This window comes from Mya arenaria, chromosome 3 (genome assembly GCF_026914265.1).
Source record: "Mya arenaria isolate MELC-2E11 chromosome 3, ASM2691426v1".
Lineage (NCBI taxonomy): Eukaryota > Metazoa > Mollusca > Bivalvia > Myida > Myidae > Mya > Mya arenaria.
In genome coordinates this window covers 6,135,433-6,153,637 of record NC_069124.1, presented here as the reverse complement: position 1 = coordinate 6,153,637, position 18,205 = coordinate 6,135,433, and the positions used below count along the sequence as shown (strand labels likewise).

Below are 18,205 nucleotides of genomic sequence, written 5' to 3'. Positions count from 1 at the left end.
AAAAAATTAAAAGTTGATGTGACCAAATGTCTGACGGGTGACTTTAAAGTTCTTGTCAATGTGACTAACCAGGATGAACTTGTTGGTCTGACCAAATGTGTGACGGGTGAATTATGGTTTTTGTTAAGACTGTTAAAAACTGATAATATTGGCCATATGTGTCAACAAAACTTGACTTTATTTTCCACAATTTAGTAATTGAATTACTTGTATATTATAATAATAATTATCTTGCCTTTTCAGAGCTGGACTGGATTAGTGAGTTTAAAACCAAGCAAGAGACTGGGGAAAGGAGCAAGAAAATCAAGGTGAATCTCCACATATGAATTTTCCTGATGAAAAAAACATTTTTTATTATAATTCATCATTTCTCGACCAAATGGCAACATTTTGCATTGACTAAGCGTTAATTTTAATATAAAAAAACATCCATTGGTCTTTTTTGCATTCCTTTTGCTATGAAATCGAATCCTGTAGTACTTGAACCATTATTACACATGTAAATGCACATGTAGGCTTGCATTCATATTTACACACTTCATTATTTAAGCAGGGCTGAATTGGCTATAAATTGATAAATAATAAGTTAACGCCATTTATTTAATTCTTGTGAAATAAAAAGCCTATATAATAAGTGGCCAAATTGGACTAATTGATTTTTCGAAGACTATTTCAAAACTTAAACATTCAAATGCGGAAAATTATTTACTTTTGCAAAGGGAACAAATTCAAATGACAGCTATTTAAACAGATAAAAAAAACCTGAAAATTACTTATCAATAGCAAATTACACATCCTTAATTCACAATTCCTAATGCCTCACAGTTATGCATAGTAGTACATTAGGATAAAAAAAATCCAACAGTTTACATTACATGAAAGTGAAACTTTTAGATTCTGTACATTTTAAAGCTGAAATACAATAATAATTTACAGGAGGAAGTCGAGCAGAGGCTGAAACAGGAGGCCAAACTGACTGACATGAGGAAGTCTCGACTATCAGCCATGAAGAGAAAGGTAAACATCTTCACCATAATGCCACATGGTTATACAATATTAGAAGAATTAGAATTAGAAGTTGTAGTAAACTATTATTATTATTCGCTAAAGTACCGTATTATATCATTTATAGGACGCTAGCATAGATAGGACGCAGGCCAAAAAATAGTTGAAAAAAACGGGTTAAACCCCTTAATATATAAGATAGGACGCAGCGGAAAAATGTCAAAATCGGAGCCGAAAAAAATGAGGTAATAAAGTATTTATAACATATATTGAAGTAAAAAAAAATGTATATAAGGCATATATTTTGATAACTGTCTTGTGTATTTCGATAATTATCGTCATATTTCGGTAATTTAGTGTACACAACAATGATATAAGTCTTGACATTTTGAGAACATTCACGCATCTTATAAGACTTATACAAATGCCGTCCCGAAACGCTTTCTGAATGACAGTCAACCGTTGAAAAACTGTGTATTGTCAAAACTGATGATTGTTTTGATAAGGCTTGTTGCTGCGCGAATAAAGGCATGTCAGGCATAATTAATGCGTGTCGGTAATTATCCTTGCCAGCGGAAGGCACGACGGATAAAGTGCGAACAAACAACCATACGGTATTAGCATCGCAATAGTTTGTTCTATTGATGTTTTTCTAATGACAGACAGCGGGTGTTTTTCACACCTTTGCACATTTGAAAAGATTTGATAGGGACAATAATGCTACTTTGCGTTATGCACATTCCTTTATTAATTTTTTAAAACAGTAACATACAACAAAATGTTTTGTAAAATATCGAAACATTAAAATCATGAACAACGATTAATTGATATTTACCTCCTTTCCCGATTTTCCGTTGCCGTTATAACTCAATCCTGTTAAAGTGCTGACTCACATCGAGTTTTTGTGAGTAGCGTCCCTTTTGTAAAAAAGTAAACACTCGTATGTTTGTTTTCAATTTATTTCTCAATAAATCATTTTAAAGTAAACATTCAATATATTTCTGCGTGTGTTAAACTTGCATGATTTTACCTAAATCAGTTGTTCTCTCTGGTGACGCAGTACAGATACTTACTATTACCGCGTTCTTCCCCGGTCCGATATTTTCGACCTGAAATGGACTTGGAAAAAAACAGATGCAATTCTAATAGCATAGAAAGGACGCAGGCACCTTTTAAGACGAGAATTGGAGGTAAAAAAGTGCGTCCTATGCATGATATAATACGGTAATAGCTGGGGCTTTTAACCATACTTTGTCATAGGTAGTACGCGCGGCGGACGCTGATTTCCCCCAAATGAGTTTCTGGAATTCCCCATTTTGAGAGAGAAAAAAGCAATAAATTTGAACAAACAAAAAAACTAAATTGAATAATTTCAATTCCACTGCCTTCATATTTGTACACAATTTGAAATAAGATGGATTCCTGGTCAAATGGCATTATGCGCCAATGGAGGGTATTTTCATAGGACGAGAAGCCTCGTTCTGGGATTGACCTCTACTGAAAATAACTATGAAAACAAAATCGCTGGAACTAATTAAACGATAAAACAAATATATATGAGGATTTGGACTCTTCTGTTGTAAATCAATAGAGGAAATATATCCTAAAACGCTATACTATACAGCCCCTTACCAAATCGGCCCCTTCCTGTAGATGTTTCGGCCCCTGATAACGGAGACGTTTTGGCCCTTATTTTTATTTGTAAATATAAGAAAAAGAACCATAAAATTTCAATTATTCACATAAAGCTAAATATATGAATAAAAATTAAGGTATTGATAAAAAAATTATGTTATTATTATTATTTATAATAGTAAAATAAAAACCAAAATTAAATTAAAGGGCCGAAATGTCTCTGTTGAAAATCAGTAAGGGGCCAAAACGTCTTGAGTCAATTTTATTAAGGGGACGAAATGGCAGGGCCGAAACGTCTTTGAGGCCAATTTGGTAAGGGGCTGATTTGTCTCGCTCCCCATGTATCAACATTATTGTACACATGTCATTCATATTATAACGGCGATTTGAGCAATGTTGCACAGCTTAATTTGCATCCAAGACTGTTATCATTGCGATGATACCTTAGACTAGTACTAGGTGATGCACTTTATTGGAGGAGGAGGAAGAAGAAGAAAACAACACATGTTTGATGTCACTTGTCTTGGCAGTTATTGCAAAATTACAGGGACTGTTTATAGGACCCGAAGATATGTCCCTAAATGACATATGGCGCTTGTATAGTTTATTGTCATCACATTCACATCTCTGTCATAAGGGGCCAATCGTTGTAAAAAAAAGACAAACCAACTTTATACACAAGATCAGTGTTGAAGGCAATAGTTTTTTTATTATATTCATTCAACATATTTTTTCAAATATTCAAATACCGAGATTGACATTGGAATGTCAAACGTTTGATTGAATATTCGAATATTTGTTAGCATCCCTAACATAAAAATGTGTTGGATATTTAATATTCTACACTGGATTTTGGTTTGGTAACAACATAACTTTATTTAGGCATTTGATATGTTGGGTAATTGTGTTGTTTGTATTTTTTATAGACATTGCCATACATTTTCACTGGAAATAAACCATTTACAATGATCAAATTCTCAAATTGTCTTACATTATAGAGAGCCAAGCTTGAAGAAGAGTTTGATAGCCTGATGAAAGGAGCCTCTCCTGAAGTAAAGCAGTCGCTTAATTCTGAACTTGCGGAGAACCTCTCAGGAGAGGGGGACCTGGATGATGGGGATGAGGCCCTGATAGTGGCTGACTATGCCAGTGATGAGGAGGCAAAGACAGAGGGCAGTGATGATGAGGGTGATCAGGAAACAGTACACTGTACTAAGGTAGGTTGGAGGCCCTGATAGTGGCTGACTTTGCCAGTGATAAGGAGGCCAGGGCAGGGGAAAGTGATGATTAAGGGGATCGCGAAACAGTACACTTCTTTGAGGTAGGTGGGAGACCCTGACAGTGGTGGACTTTGACAGTGATAGGAGGCCCACACAGGTAACAGTAATGAGGAAGTGTATCAGGAATTAGTACCATATTTCCCCGACTATAAGGCAATCCGCTTTTAAGACGACCCCCTAAGTTTGCCCATGAAATCTTGTCTAGTTTATAAGACGTGTTCAGTTTTTTAAAGCAAATAAAGCACTTGAATTACTCCCAAGTATGTGGTAATGTTCAAGCTAAACAGTCAATTATCGACTAAATTTGTTCATTTGCTTGGAAGAAAATCACCAATTTAATGTCAACTGTGAACTCTCTAATGTGGAGGTAGGTTAATAATGGAACAACGTTACGCGGTTTCTTTTTTCGTACAGCAAAAGGTTCGAATAAAATATATTGGTCATGTTTTGAAGGTTCTCAGACGAGGATTATTGATTATTATTTTTCTGATCGTATGGTATGTTCTAACCAGCCTAGATGCAATCTTGGGAGTAAATGGAATTATATGGTAAAGGCTGACCCATTTAAATACAAACCACTGCCATGCCCCTTTGATGTTTACACAGCTCGTGCTGTGACAAAAGAAATTTCACCGTTTGATCTGCAGCCGACAAACACGACACATTCCATAACATGTGTTAATAAGTTAAATTTTTGCAGGTGTTTGTTTGGATTGCAGTTGATGGGACTTAAATTAGGAGAAATAAATAACCATTGATGATTGCGGATAAATTAATGTATATTGAACGATTAATGAAATGTGTATTGAAGCATGCCAATAAGTCTGCATGATATACGCATCTATAGCATAATCGTAAGGAAAATGTAAGTTTTATTTCCGACATGGAAAAACAAAACCACTATGATTTAATTTTTTTCAAAATATTTTAAATATAAAGGCAGTAAAATGTGTCTCCTGTGATAAACAATGTGTTTGGACCGATAACAAGTGTTTGCCAATGAGAAGATATCGAGTGTTCATCGTAGGGAAACAAAGCAGATGGTCTTCTTAATCTGATGGGTGTGATCTTGTCCGTTTTATTGGTGTGTCATCAGCAGACAATAAATCAGTCAGTCGTATACTGTTTGTTGAACATTACTGATTCTGACTCTATTCTGTCTGAATTTCTTACAGACTTGGCTATAAGACGGGCCCCCTACTTTTAGGTTTAAAATCGGGACCCAATTTCCCCGTCTTATAGTCGAGGAAAAACAGTACATTGCATTATATGAACCACTTGAACAAAATTGCTTTGTCTTTGATGAGGTGATTGATCAGTACACCATCTATTGGGTTGGTAACATTAGTTTAACATTACTTTGGTTGGTAACATTACTCTATTTGCTGATTTGTTATCCCCATTGCTCAAATGTTGCTACTTTTATCTGTCTATTTATTACCAATGGCTATTGCATATCAAGTGTTTGAAGGATTTGGACATTGCTTCCATTTTAATATTTTAACTTCCTGTTTAAGATCACTTCTGGGAGCTATCCGAATTACAAGCTCAGATTAGAAGTTGGTTTAACAATGCATTTTTCTAAAAGGTTGATATTTTTAAAGAAGTTTATTTCTGATTACAGGTGTACTTTTGCAGTCGAACTCACTCTCAGCTCTCTCAGTTTGTGAAGGAGATTATCAAGTCCCCTTATGGTGATAATACAAGAGTTGTGTCTCTTGGATCCAGGCAGGTAGGTTTTTAAGTGTGGTTTTACCAAATGCAAATAAGAAATATATCATCTGAATTAATGTAATTTTTGAATGCATTAAGATGGATGGTTAATACAACAAGCATTGAATTGATAATTGCTGTATACTTCAATACCCATTAATCCTTCAGTGAATACTTGTTATGCACCCCACAAAAATGGGGGGGGGGGGGTGAGCATACAGATTTGCCCTTGTCCATTCATGCATCCTTTTGTCCGTAAGTATGATGCAGATTCGTGTCGCTCAAAACTCCAAAACTATTTTACCTAGAGTCAAGGCATGCTGATGGAATGTTATTTAGGTTAGGAAGTTTTGCACTTGGGGTTTCGTTGCCCAATGCATCTAGTAAAACAACAGTTATGGCCCTTGGATTAGAAAAAGGTATATCTGGACTTGTGTCGCTTAAAAATCCAAATCTATATTAGCCAAGGGTCATAAGGGGAATATATTATAATGGAGTGATGATGTTGTGTACATGGGTCTTTCGTTTCCTGCTGCTTTTGGGCCCTTGAATTTGCAAAACTTGGCATTTCTGGACTTATGTTCCTCAAAACTGTGAAGAGTGAAGAATCCTTGGCGGAATGTTATTTAGGTGATGAAGATGTGCACCTGGGATTTCGTTTCCCACTGAACTTCATTTGTGTTACTCAAATTTGATGCACATATATGGAGAATGGACAAGATAATGGCCCTTGCTTTTGCGACAGACTGATTTTAAATTCATACTTGTATTGTACTTGTGTTGTATGGTCTATGCCTTACCATTTACAACTTTTTTTATAAATTGTTAAAACACTTTCTTTCACTGGGGATAAGATGTGGTCTCAAAAGTACATTGGATAAACAAGATGGCTGCAAAAATTATCACTTCGAAAATAAGGATACTCATTGTTGGTAATTATTAGGAAATGCAGAATAGTATGTGCTTCTCTTTTTTCTGAGGTTTTCTTTGTTTGGGCCTGAAACTCTTTACAAATTTTTATTAATTTTGTACATTGCCTATTCCAAAGTATTTTTCAGCGCAAGTACACTGTCTAAACAGAATATTTATGAATAAACTACTTTAGCAATTTTTTAATGCCCTGATGTAGGCTATTATCACATTTGTTGTGTTTTTGTTTTTAAAGAGTTTTAAAAATATTTCATAGCAAGTACACTGTCTAGCACTGTCTAGACAAAATATTTATAAGTACAATTTCTGAACGATTTCTGGACAATTGCTTGTTTGCCGTATTTCTCATTAAAACTAACATTATTAATGAACATTTGTAGCTATAGAGTACAACAAGAATTGATATTCCACCACGTGCACGTTAGTAATGTCTTTTAGTGATATATTGTGTTAATTTGCGGGTACTCTGCACCTAATCTGCAGATCATAAATTATCAGCAACAGTGAGTATACTCCTTATTTTTGTTGTCAAAGCGATGGTTTTACAGCCATCTTGTTTTGCCAATGTACTTTTGAGACCATGTGATACTCCTCAGTAATTTTAATAACTACCCTATTGATTCTTGCCTTATAGAACCTGTGTGTGAACGAGGCAGTGAGAAAGTTGAAGTCTGTGACACTTATCAATGATACATGCCGGGACCTCCAGAAAAAGAAGTCAGGTACGAAGTAAATGTAGTCAACTTTGTGTTTAATATACAGTGTTTAATATTATACGCACAGAGAAATTCATTTAATTCATGAATTCAGTATCTTCTTCAGTCTTCAAAACAACCCCCCCCCCCCTTTGCCCAAAGCCTGGAACAGGTAAAAATCCTGGTGGACAAGTTAGATTTATAACCATTTGGCCCGAAAAGACAAGACTGACTTTTTATCTGACAATTACTCAATGAAAAATTTAAATGTGAATGGCAGTTTTGTAAGTTCTCTGCCAAATTCAGTGGTCGAACACATATACAAGATTGCATGCTAGAATCTAACCTTGGCTTATAAACAATCTGGATTTTGTTTCATACTTGTTTGTTTGGGCTTGTGGGTTATAAACTTATTATGATGAGAATATAAAGCAAATGGGACTGTTTACAGGGCTGTCTTACAGGGCTGTCTTTCTAGTGATTTGCTGGCAGAATTTCAGCCCCATTCCTCACCTTATAAAGTAGATTAATTTTCACATCTTCTTGCCAAAATTACCATTCATTTTATGAAGATAAAAGAAGTAAAAGAAATTTGACAAAAATTGCAATGATTCAGGCAATTTGTTTTTAGCTCCACTATTTGAAGAATAAGGAGGGCTTTACTACTCGCCCCGGCGTCGGTGTCAGCGTTGGTTTTGTCACATTGCAATTCTTGTTTACTTTTTAATTTGATTTTTTTTATTGCTTTTGACAGGCACATATTACATCATTGTTGTATTCACTTTAAGTTAAAGCAGCGTAGTCGAGCCCGCTGTCTTATGACAGCTCTTGTTGCAATATGCTGTCACATTTAAGAATCGTATTGTATAATTATATATGGCACAAAAATACATTTATTTGATAGTATCATATTCTGAATAAGTAACATTCAAAATTCCCTTTCGGCAATATTCCCCTACTGCAGAAAGACAGCCCTGGTGTATGAATAGCTTAATTTCTAAACCTTCACACTATATAATAATTAAAATGCCTAAAAAGGGACATTCTTTAAAAACAATATTTCTAAAATAAATCCTATTGGCATTTTTTGAGTGACTTAACTGAATAAATATTCTCCTTGCTTAAAAAGTTATATGCCTACATGGCTGAAACCTTATTGGTTATTGAAAACATGAAATTTCAGATAAGAAGCCAACATCTGATGGCAAGAAGAGGAAAGTAGGCATATCTAAGGGCTGCCCATACTACCGTCAGGATCCAATACAGGATTACCGAGACTCAGCATTACTTGAGGTTCGCGACATCGAGCAACTTGTCACCCTTGGCAAACAGATGAAGGCGTGCCCCTACTTTGGCACTCGACTTGCTATACCAGATGCTGAGGTAGTCCTGCTGATGTAGTTAGAGCTGTTGTGCTTAAAATACTGGTTATTCTGAAAAACAAAAACAAAATACTGACAAAGTGAAAATCAACAATTTTCATAAAAATCTTGCCATTGGGTGGCAGCTGTAGTTAGACCGGAGATCTTAAATTTAAACAAGCACTGTAATTTCAGTCTTATCATAAGTCTCAGGACAATGTCATTCAAGAACATGATTTTCAGATACTAATGTTTTCTTGTCATTCAATGCTGTACAGCCACAATGATTCTGATAAAAACATTATTTTCTTTGATTATATCCCATTTAAGATAGTTGCATTGCCCTACAACACACTGCTGCACAAATCAACACGGGAGGCAAGCGGCATCAAACTGAAAGACAACATCGTGATTATAGATGAGGCCCACAACCTCTTGGAAACCATCAACAGTGTACACAGCACTGAGGTCACTGGTGCACAGGTATAATGAGCACACTAACAATATAACTGAAGTTTGTAATGTGATAACTAGTAATGTCAGGAGCAATAATTGTTACTTGATTTGTTTAGTTGTTTAATAAACAGCTAGGCTAGAATGATATATTGGTCGGACACAAAGGCCTAGACTCTCATGTCAAGGGATTGAATACACAAATCTTTTTACATTTTGTTTAGTTGGTTCGAGCCCACAGCCAGTTGAGCCAATATGAGAGTCGTTACCGGTCACGTCTTAAAGCTCAGAACCTCATGTACATCAAGCAGATACTTTCAATTCTCCAAAACCTCACCAAATGCCTTGGAGGTATGCCATACAAATATTGTCAACATTTGTTCACAGTTATCCTTCATTTAGTACCCTTAATGTTCTTTCACTTACCTATTTTGTTTATCTGCTGAATGATCTAACTATTGTGGTAGTTGCCAACATGGGTTGATGTATTGAACCCACATATGAGCTAGTTCAGTGGTAGCTCCAGGGACCTTCATGTTAAAATTTGATGCATGAACTAATGATGGCAAAAAGTTGTTAACAAAAAATGAAGTTCAACCCTAAGCAGTAACAATAGATATTCAAATGTTGTCACCTTTCATTTCAATAATGTCAAGCACACCTATATTTTGGTTATATCATACATGTGATAAATTCTTGGGTTGATTCCGGGACACTCGTCGTAATGTCAACGCACACTAGGGAGGTCCGGATTTTTTTATAAATGGGGAACGTCTGTGGTGCATTCTAGAGCATATCTGGGGCTATTTTAGTCGTTTTTAACGTCGGGAAAATGTACCTATTTTGACTGCCAAGACATATTTTTTACTTGACATGGTTTGTTTTTTTCTGCATTTTCTTGAAAAAATAAAACCACCAGATTTTTTCCCAGGCTTTAAATGAAGTGCTAACCAGGAGGATAAATTATGCAGTCTACTTTCGGTTTCATCAAAACAGGAAATAAACAACTATACGGGCACATGTTTTCCCGCGCTTTTGAGAACATACGACGTGTCTGTCACGTCAGGAGAAAGACCCGCGGTTTCTGCAGGGCGTGATATTTGTGGGTTTGAACAAGAACATCGACTGAAGGATTTCAATTTTATTGCGTTTTATAATCATACCAGCATGAATTAATAAAAATGAATAAATAATACAATATATTTTATATGTGTAATATGTATTTCAATATACACAACGATAGTTCGAAAAAAAAGTTCAAAACACTATAATTCCTTATGGACGCTTAAGTTGTTTAAAGTATAACGACGTATCGACTTTGAAATTTGAATGGAATATGGGATGTTTTCCTTGTTTTAATTTTGTTTTTTTACTCATTTTGTCACTTACTTTGAACTCACCTTCATGCTCATTTGGCGGTAAAATGTGTGAGAAATATCAATTAAAAGCTATCATTCATAAGACCAAACAAATCCATATGAAAACAATGAATTTGTATACAAGAACCCTCCCCGACTTGTTAAGCACAACAATAGGCCAATAGATCAATTATCGGGTGATTGACCTTGACGACACACGTACCAATTAACGGATTAGTGTCAACATGTCCTGTGTTTTACGACCAGTGTCCCGGAGAGGCAAAATAGCTGACTTACATTGGTAAAATTAAGATAATCGATTCCGAGATAAAAAAATTTCGTTTTTTTTTTTATGACTTTCCGGGACAAACATGCACCCTCCGTGACAGAGATACGATTTCAGGGATAATCCCAGATGTCCGGGACGTTATCACATGTATGGTTATATATAACATAAACCCTCTAGTTGTATCTGTGTACAGTGGAGTAATGGATATGGCTCCGAATGCAGACCAAGAGTACCCAGGTTTGATTCCTGCTGCTGGAGGAATATAATTCCTTTTTTTTATCATCATGTCAATTGATGAAAATTAATTTCATAACTTATCTGATGATATCACTTGCGATTAATTTTTCCAAAGAAGTCTTATATGTGATTGCATAAAAAAGCTGCATTCAAAAAAGTTGAATTCTGCCAATATTACATTGGCTGAAAGACAATTTAATCATGAATGATAGTGTGCTGTGTGAAAATGTATTAAAATATAGCTGCCTGTATTTTTATTTTAGGCAAGACGGATCAGGTCCCAGACCAACAGATGCTGCCATTTGCAGGTATAGCTACAAATTATATATATATATTTGGATGTGAATAAGGATTCCAGCCACTTGGTAGAGGTCTAAAATGATTAGTGTAGATTAGGGGGAGATTTGAATATGTGTACATGCTACAATGACCAATCTCACTTTCTTCTTTGGTTGAACATTTATGATAAGTCGATCAGTCTTATATTGAAAACATACTGGTTAATGACTCCTCTTTGCCGGGAAATTGAGGTTTGCGTTTCTTTAGAAGTACTGAATATTCTTTACTGAAATTTCACAGAGAGAAAGAAAGGTCCCTTGTATAAAAATCAGTTGGATTAGATTAATAATGTACACCTTTTTAAAGAAAAGGTTAACATGACAATCATACTTAGTAAATCCACCTAAGTGTAGTGTACTGTACCAATACTTAAATAAAAATTATTTAAAAATGTTACTGTCAGACATACAAAAAAAACTTCTGTCTATTTTCTATGAAAATGAACACATTGTTAAGTTTAGACAGGTATTTTAGGGTTGAATTATTTCCATTTGTTTGAGTGACAAAAAATTGATGAACCCCTTTTGAAAGAAATATGTCGAAACCTGGTGCAATTTCAATATTACCGATAAATTGTTCATTTGTTGTCAGTTTTTCTGGTTTTCCCATTTTAAGGGTTATTTAAACATCATCAACTATCATTTTGCATGAAAACACTTACAATGAAATGGCTTCATAAGGGCTTTACAGATTTTGCAAATAATTGGTATGAGGGAAAAGTGGTTCCTATCCAGTACCAGAATAAGAGAGTGACTTGTTTTGAATTTCATATTTCCAGAAACTCGGCTGTGGACAATCAATGACTTCCTCTTTCACTGTCAGCTCGACAATGTTAACATGTTCAAGGTTCTCCGATATTGCAAGAAAAGTCTCATCTCTCGAAAGGTAACACAACAGTTCTGATGTTAACATTTTGACTTTATATCCCTGACAATGCCAACATTTTTTAATAATAAATGTCCAAGGTGGTGCTAGCTTCTAGTAAAATTTTACATAACTGGGCCCTATAAATAAAAAAGAATTAAGGTTATCACCCTGTATGTCTGTCAGTCAACAAGTTTTTATATAATATAAAAACTATCAAAGATAGATCATAAAATTTTATACAATTGTTCAAAGTAACAATACAATATTTTGTGACAAGACCTTTTAATATATTCCGGGTTTACTACTGTTTTATAAGATATTTTTATATTGCTCATTTAAAATTTAAATCTGATCAAAACCAGAACAGCATGGCCCTATTTGCATAGTTGTACCACTAGACATTGAACATGCCTTCAAAATCCAACCCCGGTCAAATATACTATCATATGGGCCCCTTATCACATCCTGTGATGCTTTTAGTTGTCAATACCGAAAGTTATTTTAGGAATTGGGCTCGTTGATCAGTATTCAAAATGCAGTCCTCTTCATAAATTTTAAGACTATATTTGTGCTACCCTGCTGCTCAAACTAAATCATTACCTAACTTGATCACATTGAATTTGAGTTTGAACTGTGTAGGTGTAACCGTTGGTATCAAGCAGTACCTGAAATTCATGTTTAAAACCCTTTCTATATTTCAGCTCTATGGCTTTGTTGAAAAATACAACCCTGAGATAATTCCTGCAGGTATGTTGTGCTCATAAATACAACCCTGAGATAATTACTGCTTGTATGTTGTGCTCATAAATACAACACTGAGATAATTACTGCAGGTATGTTGTGCTCATAAATACAACCCTGAGATAATTCCTGCAGGTATGTTGTGCTCATAAATACAACCCTGAGATAATTCCTGCAGGTATGTTGTGCTCATAAATACAACCCTGAGATAATTACTGCAGGTATGTTGTGCTCATAAATACAACCCTGAGATAATTACTGCTTGTATGTTGTGCTCATAAATACAACCCTGAGATAATTACTGCAGGTATGTTGTGCTCATAAATACAACCCTGAGATAATTACTGCTTGTATGTTGTGCTCATAAATACAACCCTGAGATAATTACTGCAGGTATGTTGTGCTCATAAATACAACCCTGAGATAATTACTGCAGGAATGGTGTGCTCATAATACAACCCTGAGATAATTACTGCAGGTATGTTGTGCTCATAAATACAACCCTGAGATAATTACTGCAGGTATGTTGTGCTCATAAATACAACCCTGAGATAATTACTGCAGGTATGTTGTGCTCATAAATACAACCCTGAGATAATTACTGCAGGTATGTTGTGCTCATAAATACAACCCTGAGATAATTACTGCAGGTATGTTGTGCTCATAAATACAACCCTGAGATAATTACTGCAGGTATGTTGTGCTCATAAATACAACCCTGAGATAATTACTGCAGGTATGTTGTGCTCATAAATACAACCCTGAGATAATTCCTGCAGGTATGTTTTGCTCATAAATACAACCCTGAGATAATTACTGCAGGTATGTTTTGCTCATAAATACAACCCTGAGATAATTACTGCAGGTATGTTGTGCTCATAAATACAACCCTGAGATAATTACTGCAGGTATGTTGTGCTCATAAATACAACCCTGAGATAATTACTGCAGGTATGTTGTGCTCATAAATACAACCCTGAGATAATTACTGCAGGTATGTTGTGCTCATAAATACAACCCTGAGATAATTCCTGCAGGTATGTTGTGCTCATAAATACAACCCTGAGATAATTCCTGCAGGTATGTTGTGCTCATAAATACAACCCTGAGATAATTCCTGCAGGTATGTTGTGCTCATAAATACAACCCTGAGATAATTCCTGCAGGTATGTTGTGCTCATAAATACAACCCTGAGATAATTACTGCAGGTATGTTGTGCTCATAAATACAACCCTGAGATAATTCCTGCAGGTATGTTGTGCTCATAAATACAACCCTGAGATAATTCCTGCAGGTATGTTGTGCTCATAAATACAACCCTGAGATAATTCCTGCAGGTATGTTGTGCTCATAAATACAACCCTGAGATAATTCCTGCAGGTATGTTTTGCTCATAAATACAACCCTGAGATAATTCCTGTAGGTATGTTTTGCTCATAAATACAACCCTGAGATAATTACTGCAGGTATGTTTTGCTCATAAATACAACCCTGAGATAATTCCTGCAGGTATGTTGTGCTCATAAATACAACCCTGAGATAATTCCTGCAGGTATGTTGTGCTCATAAATACAACCCTGAGATAATTCCTGCAGGTATGTTGTGCTCATAAATACAACCCTGAGATAATTACTGCAGGTATGTTGTGCTCATAAATACAACCCTGAGATAATTCCTGCAGGTATGTTGTGCTCATAAATACAACCCTGAGATAATTACTGCAGGTATGTTGTGCTCATAAATACAACCCTGAGATAATTACTGCAGGTATGTTGTGCTCATAAATACAACCCTGAGATAATTACTGCAGGTATGTTGTGCTCATAAATACAACCCTGAGATAATTACTGCAGGTATGTTGTGCTCATAATTACAACCCTGAGATAATTCCTGCAGGTATGTTGTGCTCATAAATACAACCCTGAGATAATTACTGCAGGTATGTTGTGCTCATAAATACAACCCTGAGATAATTACAACAGGTACGTTGTGCTCATGAATAAAACCCATAAATAATTATTGCAGGCATGTTGTGCTCGTAAATACAAACCAGCGTTTATCACTGCAGTTATATTTAGTACTGAAATTACATATTTATTTTCTGAAGTACTGAACTAATTTGATATTTCGTAAAAATATTTGAATACAAATACATGAATGAATATTTCCAAGTTTTCAAAATGACAATGCAATTCTTAACATCAACACATACAGTTGTATATTAAGTAAAAGTTTTAAGTTTTAAGAAGTGAAATTAAGGCCCTTCTTTACAGTTTGTAGGTTTGTGTTTTTTTGTGTGTACCATTTTAGCTGGTCAAGTTAATGTGACAGCCTGGGCATTGTTGTCATCCTTGTCCAAAAACATGGCCGTAACTCAAGCTATTTGAATGAAACTTGATATTCAAGTTGCAAGAGAAATACACATATGTTCATGAATGCGCATTAATCTGGCTTTTATTAGTGTCAAGTTATATTTTTTTTGAAAAAGTCCTGTGACTTTCTTGGCCATCACTTAATAACCACTCAAGATACACCCATGTAACCAGTTACCGTCAAGTAATGCCTTTGTGAGTTGGAGAAGTCAAATTTGAAAGTTAAGCAAAAATGTATCTTGGATATTACATGATAACTATTCAAAATAATTACATTTAAGTTCGTATACTTATCAGCAGTGACAGAGTGCACATTGAAACAAGGCCAATAATTTTTGCTTTAATAATTGTATTAGACTAAGAAATAAAGGACTGTTGGCGTTCACTGTGCTCTGTGGACCTTATTTTCATGCTTTAGTAAGGGTTGTTGCTGATTTTCCTGCTTTATTAAGGGTTGTTGTCAAGTTTAAAGTGCTTGTGGAAATTCAATGTAGATGAGTTCATTATTGCACCCATGTAGATTGTGATAAACTCTTCCAGCTGAAAAAGAGAAGAAAGTGGAGTCTAGTACATCCAGCCTGTCCAACTTTCTGAAGACCATCAGTGGCAAGGGAGCACACCCCGACACAGGTACAGGGATTGAAGATTTTGGAGTTGTCTTTCTTAGTAAAGTAGATAGTTTAAGGTTGCAAAGGTTGTCTTCCTTTATGATATGATGTGCATATTGCCTATGCTGATATTTTACATGGATACAATTTCTTAATGAAATTGAGAGTTTCATTTTCATCTGCCAGGGTCTTGACTGAAATAGAATTCATTCAATTTAATATAAGTTTGTCATGTAATTTGTTATTATATCATAGATAAATACCAAAAGATGTTTCAGAGCCAATCTCTGTTTCTTTAATGAAAGGGAGCCGATTGTCATGCACATTTATGGCTTGAAAAGGAAGAGTGATTCCCCCTGAAACACTCTTTGCTGGCCCAGATACCAAGGTTTCAAGCGATTAAATTGAGTGTATGGTTCTGATGTCACCTTTGATGATTAGAGCAGGCTTCAATATAGTTAAATCACTAACTGTCCAATTGCCACCTCTAGTGTAGGGCCAGTACCACAGTGGTAGAAAGTGGAAGGGGAGTGGGTGTTTATGAACTATGCATATCAAGCTTTGAATTTCCAAAGTTGAATCCCCTTGTAGCCCCCTATTATTAATAGATCCTGGTACTGCGGTTTTCGAAGTTAGAAGGGAGGGTGTGTTTTGAACTCACCCTGATGCACATCAAGCTTTGAATACACAAGGTTTGAATTTTCTTGTAACCCTCAATTACGGGTATGTTACCTAGGTTTTTGTTAAAAAAGGAAGGGAGGGTGTGGTTATGAACTCACCGCTGATGCATATTGAAGCTTTGAATCCCCAGGGTCCCCGTGTAACTCTCTGTTTCAGTGCCTTTTAAGAAGAGGGAATAAGGGTGAGAGATGTAATTTACTCATCCCTGATGCATATTGTGGGTTAAACTATAATTGAATCTATGGATGTTTTGGAAAGGGGAGAAAGGCCTTTCAGGAAAATGGTTGAATCTCCTTGTATCCTTCAATTGCAGGGCCAGCTCCTGATGCTGTGGAAGAAAGAAGAGAGAGGGTGGTTATGAACTCCCCCCTGATGCATATTGAAGGGTTTCTTCTTTCCCTGACCAACGCTGACAAGGATGGCAGGATTGTCGTTAACAAGCAGAGTAGGTTGTCTTAAACTCTTACACAAGGAAAACTACTCTCAGCTTTATCACATTTAATATAACTGATGTTTAATGTTATAAAACATTCTCACCTTTTGTAAGTTATAATTATTTTTTGTTCTTTGTCTGTAGTTGATTTTTTTTTCAGACAGAAATGAAAATAAGTTATGTTATTAGAGATATGATTTTTCTGTAATGTGTTAATTGCAGAGTTAATGTATAACCAACGTCTGGAATTAAAAGTACATTCAATAAGATAAAATTGATTGAGTGCAATAACCTTTCAGGTGTTTTAGTTTTAACTACTCTTCCATCTTGGTGGAAAGTTTATGTGAATGTGTGACATAGGCTAATTTTTCTGAATTTATTTTGGTACCTTAATAATTTTATGAGGCGCAGACATTTGCACTAAATCTCAATGTTGACTCAGTGCTCAGTACTGCTAGACTGAGACAAGTACAACATATTTACAGGTTTTAAAAATAGAATGTTCTACGAAGTTATATAAGTATATATTTATACTTGGTGCTATTTCTAGACAACCAGGTCTTCAGGCTATATATAATATGTCTGACATATTTAATAGAAATGAAAGGTTATAACATCTGTGATACATGTGGATGGTGTTTTGATATATGGATATAAGTACATCCAGATACTTTCCAGTATATTATGCCCAATAGTCCCATACATTTGAAGGCACTTGTGTGTATAGAAAGAATACATGACTTGAAATATTTAAAATTAGATGTAATGTTAGATACAGCAAAAATATAAACCATAATTATAAATCTGTCTCAAAATTTAGTTTGCATAACCATGGATATTTAAACATAAATGTTTTTTATGTCCATGATATAACTTGAACCAATCACTGTTTCAAATCACTGCAGTAGTGTTCCTTCATACAACCAACTCACTGCAGTACTGTTCCTCCATACAACCAACTTACTGCAGTACTGTTCCTTCATACAACCAACTCTCTGCAGTACTTTTCCTTCATACAACCAACTCACTGCAGTACTGTTCCTTCATACAACCAACTTACTGCAGTACTGTTCCTTCATACAACCAACTCTCTGCAGTACTGTTCCTTCATACAACCAACTTACTGCAGTACTGTTCCTTCATACAACCAACTTACTGTAGTACTTTTCCTTCATACAACCAACTTACTGCAGTACTTTTCCTTCAT

General features: G+C 35.3%; 1 protein-coding gene across 1 annotated transcript in view; it reads left to right on the top strand.

The window, feature by feature from the left end:
• Window positions 1-18,205, top strand: part of LOC128227797 (ATP-dependent DNA helicase DDX11-like) — a 48,958-nt gene that overhangs the window by 7,787 nt on the left and 22,966 nt on the right. The window contains exons 6-18 of the mRNA XM_052938656.1: window positions 244-308; window positions 937-1,017; window positions 3,639-3,857; window positions 5,545-5,652; window positions 7,198-7,285; window positions 8,442-8,641; window positions 8,950-9,102; window positions 9,297-9,423; window positions 11,220-11,264; window positions 12,074-12,180; window positions 12,864-12,909; window positions 15,817-15,906; window positions 16,879-17,010. Coding sequence (XP_052794616.1) covers window positions 244-308; window positions 937-1,017; window positions 3,639-3,857; window positions 5,545-5,652; window positions 7,198-7,285; window positions 8,442-8,641; window positions 8,950-9,102; window positions 9,297-9,423; window positions 11,220-11,264; window positions 12,074-12,180; window positions 12,864-12,909; window positions 15,817-15,906; window positions 16,879-17,010 — 1,461 coding nt within the window. The remainder of the gene's footprint in view (window positions 1-243; window positions 309-936; window positions 1,018-3,638; window positions 3,858-5,544; window positions 5,653-7,197; window positions 7,286-8,441; window positions 8,642-8,949; window positions 9,103-9,296; window positions 9,424-11,219; window positions 11,265-12,073; window positions 12,181-12,863; window positions 12,910-15,816; window positions 15,907-16,878; window positions 17,011-18,205) is intronic.